The sequence below is a fragment of the Frankliniella occidentalis genome, unplaced genomic scaffold, assembly GCF_000697945.3.
Source record: "Frankliniella occidentalis isolate FOCC.00 unplaced genomic scaffold, Focc_3.1 Scaffold46, whole genome shotgun sequence".
In the NCBI taxonomy this organism is placed as follows: Eukaryota; Metazoa; Arthropoda; class Insecta; order Thysanoptera; family Thripidae; genus Frankliniella; species Frankliniella occidentalis.
In genome coordinates, this window is record NW_026267176.1 from 1,226,540 (window position 1) to 1,231,167 (window position 4,628).

General features: G+C 58.2%; 1 protein-coding gene across 1 annotated transcript in view; it reads left to right on the top strand.

Annotated features, from left to right (window-relative positions):
- The window catches only part of LOC113201877 (ankyrin repeat and death domain-containing protein 1A-like), a 60,454-nt gene that overhangs the window by 46,199 nt on the left and 9,627 nt on the right, over positions 1-4,628 (top strand). The window contains exons 4-6 of the mRNA XM_052267079.1: positions 401-604; positions 1,264-1,461; positions 3,755-3,853. Coding sequence (XP_052123039.1) covers positions 401-604; positions 1,264-1,461; positions 3,755-3,853 — 501 coding nt within the window. The remainder of the gene's footprint in view (positions 1-400; positions 605-1,263; positions 1,462-3,754; positions 3,854-4,628) is intronic.

Genomic DNA, 4,628 nt, shown 5'->3' on the forward strand with positions numbered 1-4,628 from the left:
GGCATCTGATATGATTGGATCCCCCCCCCCTCTCCCACTCTCCGCCCCCCGTTACCCTTCTTGTCCCCGGCGGCGCTCTGGCCGTCTGGCGCGTGGCTCGGCGTGGCTCGTCGCCGTCCGCTCGTCCGTCGCAAGGAATAAAGTTTTCGGCACGTGGGAGAGAGCGAATAAGGAAGAGTGGAGGATGGGGTGGGGGAGGGATGCGGGGGTGGATAGGAGAAAGTGAAATGGATGAATGCCGCGACAGAGGAGGCAGGCGACCGCCGTGAAGACGGCAGCGAGTGGGGCAGATTGTCAATTTCATCCCTTGTCGTGCATCAGCTGGACTTTATGTTTTACGCATCACCATACTCGCTAAACCTGACGGCATGCTTTTCTCCTTGCTTTTCCCCACTCGCAGAAGGAGCTGACGCTGCTCATGTGCGGCGCGCGCAACAGCCGCCTGTCCGTCGTCAGCCTGATCCTGGAGAGCCTGGAGGAGCCCAACCTGGAGGTGGTGGACGCCGAGCAGCAGACGGCGCTGTACCACGCGGCCATGGGCGGCCACGCCCCCATCCTCAGCGCCCTCATCGAGGCGGGCGCGGACGCCAACACCAAGAACAAGGTCAGTCGTCTCGATTTGAGGGGAAACTTTATCCGGCCGTACCCCAGGGGGGTCCCACGGCCAAAGCGTCTTATTATTTGATCGTGGAAATCGGAATGATGGGTGCTTCAGGCCGTGAGGAGAGGTGGGGTGGAGAGGGGGAGGAGAAATTAGATGACGGAGGGGAAATTGATGGTGTGGGATGAGGAGGGGAGGGAGCGGTGATACCGCCACCTTCTGTAAGCACGGGGGGCGACAATAGGGGCACGTCCGGACAATTTCTGCTCCGCCCAGGTGTGAATCCCTTGTCACACCTTTCGCCTCCCTTCCCTCGCACTCTCTGGCGACGTCAGCGGAAGGGGCAGGGGTAAGGGGGGGGGGCAAATTAGGACGTAGGTCCGCAACTCGTGCCGCCCGACGGCGACGCCAAGGTGTCAGCTGGAGGAGGGGGCGAGAAAAAAGTTTTGGTCGTGACGATCTTGAGAAAGCAAAAACAAAAGTTTTCTTCTTTCGCGCGCGGTGGGTTGTTTTTTTGTGTTGTTGTTGTGTTTTTTGCATATATTTCAAACGGGGCACTTTTGAGAAACTTTTTGTTGTTGACACCAGCTCTTGGGAGAATCACCGCATCACCATAAAACATTATCATCACTTTATACGCCTCTTGAACTTTCTGCCGCCAGGTGGGCCGGACGCCGCTGCACGTGGCGGCCGAGAAGGGCCACCTCGAGGCGGTGCGCGTGCTGCTGCAGCACGGCGCGGACGCCTCGGCGGGCGACCAGGACGGCAGCACGGCGCTGCACGTGGCCGCCGAGAACCAGCAGAGCGCCGTGGTCCAGGAGCTCCTCGGGCACGGCGTCGACCCGGACGCCGAGAACGTGGTCAGTCATCCCGTCGCACTGCTCTATCGTCGTCCCTCTCTCCTCTTTCTATCGTCCGCCTCCATTCAGAGTTCACAAACTCCTTTGCGCGTCCTGTTTACAAAGCCGGCGTCCCCCCTCCTGGTCCTCCCTTCCCTCATACAGTGCAGGGGCCTCTGTCACCACCACCACCGCCGCCCATCACGTCACGCCCCGGCCCCGACACAATCCCCAGAGCTCCCATCCGTCTGGAGAAAGGCCACATCACCTCTTCTGTGCTTCTCTTCTCTCCGGGGCCGTTTTGTAGTGTGTTGTGTCGATGCGGGTGGTGGGGAGAGGACGGCGGCGCCGATGGATGAGTGAGGAGGAGAGTGGAAGTCGCTCCTCTCAGGTGGAAACGGGGAGAGGGGGCCTGCTCACCACCAGCGACGCGTGCAACCAGGGGATTACCCGACCTCTCAAAAGGCGTCTTGCCGTCCTTTACATCCCCGTGTTTCTCCTCTGGGCTGTCCGTCGTCGTTGCCGCACCTCTTTACCCGCTCCGCGGCAGCTGCTGACTGCCAGCCCCCGCAGCTCCCCCTCCCCCTCCCTGGTTGTTCCAATGCCAGCCATACACTCACTCCAGCACGCCTCCGAGCATGGCGCGCGTAGAAAGAAAATGTTTTCCGAAGGCGCCGCCACCGCCGAAGACGTCCGTACGTCGCCGCCGCCGCGCGCTTTGAAGGCGGCGCGGAGCGTGGCGAGGCGGCGCTGGAAGGGAAGCAACACGGAAACAAAATATATGGGAGCGGAAAAGGGAAATGAAAGAACAAAGCCGATGCGCCCTCGTTCTGCCTCGCGCGCGTGGCGGTGGCGGCTCTCCCCAATGCTCCAATGCTCCCCTTCCGCAACCCTTCTCCCCCGAGGCGGCGGCGACGGGGACGTGCGCGGGCACGTAGAGGGGGCGAGCTCAGGGGAGGGTATTTACTTTGAGAAATTACTGCAACGTTGTGACATTAAAAAATCACGACGCCTTTGGAGAAAAATACATCCACTACTCTAGTCTCGCCCCCAGAGGCGGCGTGCACGGGACGGTACGCTCATCAACGTAATGGAGGCTGGAGCCACCTAGCCGGGGCAGCCGGCGGCCAGAGCTGCCGGACCCTGCCGGTCGGCAGCCACCGAGGTGTAGGCTACTTCACTATGAATTCGAGCGTACATCAATTTACCTATGTTTTCTTGTTGTTGTTTTTTTCTAGTTTTCTCTGATTTATTAAGAATTTTTCATTGTCTTACCCTGATTTACTTAGTTTTTTTTTCGTTTTTGGGGGGAGGGTTTACACCTCGACTTTCATTGAGTAAAATAAGCCTTCGCAGTAGCTCCGAGAGCAGGACCGGGGAGATAGGGGAGGGGGGGGGGGTTATGCATGCATCGGCGTTATATGCGAAGGAAAACATCATTTGTCTGAAAAGGCGTGTATGCTAGCTGACAACAAAACAACAGGGAAGGAGCGATTATCGAAACCAACTGCAGACGTATGGCAGACACCCCCGCCTCCCTCCAGCCTCCGCCGAGCGGCAGGCACGAGTGAAAAACAGGATAAGAGAGAAAAAACCGACAGAACTCACGCAGAGCGGCTCCGTGACGTTTTCGCTCCTCCCTTTTTCCCTCCTCCCGTTCCTCTTCTCTCTCGCTCCCACCCTCAGACAGGATGCGCTCCTTTCTCCTCATCCTTCCTGTGTGGCGCAGCAGTAGTAGTGCCTCCGTGCGCGGCATCCGACATCACAATGAGTGCGAGAGAGAGGCGGGCAGCGGGGTGAGCAGTGAGAGAGACAGAGAGAGAGAGAAGGGCGAGCGGCTGGCAGACTCCCTCCTCTCCTCTCGGTGGAATGTGCCACGACGCCGGGCCGAGGCCAGCCCGGCGCGCAGGGAAGGAAAAGAAATTAGAAGAGTGATTCCGCTCTTTACTGCCCGGCTCGGGGTAATTTATACGAGCGGCCGCCAGGAGGGTCTTGTAGCCGCCCCCCGCCGCAACCCCCGCCGCCCCCCGCCACAACCCGCCACGCCCCGCCGCCCTCCGCCGCACCCCTTCCTCCCCCACACATACCTGGTCGGCCTGAGGTGGGCGAAGCTGGAGCCGGATCGAGCAGGAAGTGAGCGGGCTTCCTGGCCCCGCGGGGGTGTTTCCCCGGCTGCTCGGATTCCCGCACTGTGCGCGCGCGCGCGTGTGTGTGTGTGTTGTATGTTTGTGTGCGGTATATGTGTGTGTGAGTGTGTGTGTGTGATTAGCCCCCGCTAAACCCCCAGCTCACCCCCCGCTCTCTCTGCCCGCAGCGCGGCCTCACGGCGCTGCACGTGGCCAGCGGGCTGGGCTGCCGCGGCATCATCGAGTCCTTGGTCCAGAGCGGCGCGCAGCTCAACAAGCAAACCAAGGTGAGTTATAAGGATAGTAAACGTTTTAAATTTGTTGGAAACATAAAACGCCACGCGGCGTTATCGCGGGCGCGGGAAAGGAGCGTGGATAGAAAGAAAGAAAGAAAAAGAGATGAAACAAAAAAGTAACAACTCCAGACCAGAGTCTCTCATTCCTTTTCTAAACATATTACACGGTCCTGTCGCTGGAGCCCAGATTAGCCGCGCTGTATGGTAATGACGCGCGTCCCCGACAGCGCTGCCCGGAGGCGTGACGCGGAGCGGTCAATATGGAAATGGAAACGGAGAAAATTTGTAAATGAATTCATTATGATCAAGCCCCGAGGGGGTATTCACTCCCGTAATACCCTGTACACCCCACCTGAGTATTACGCGGTATTACTTGTAATGTAATACCGAAAAATAACAAAATATGCTATAAAGTGGCAAAATTTTGCGTGTAATACCGGCGTAATACTCGGTAATACCTCGTAATTTGGTGTAATACCGAGTACTCTGTACAAGTTTCATGGTATTGAATACCCCCTCGTCAAGCCCTCGGCCGGGCGGTGTCCGTCACACTCGCGCGCGGGCCGCGAGGGAAAAATATTCAAGTTGTGTTAATTGGTTCTTTCCTTCATTTAGAGCGCAAAGCTACCTGACACATCAACATTTCCTTCGTTGATAAGAAACGTGCTTGTTTGTGGGAATGCTCATATTTTGACCGTGTTTGTGGCCCGTAGGACGGCAGTGCGCCCCTGCACATGGCGTGCCTGCAGAACCAGCTCGTGGCGCT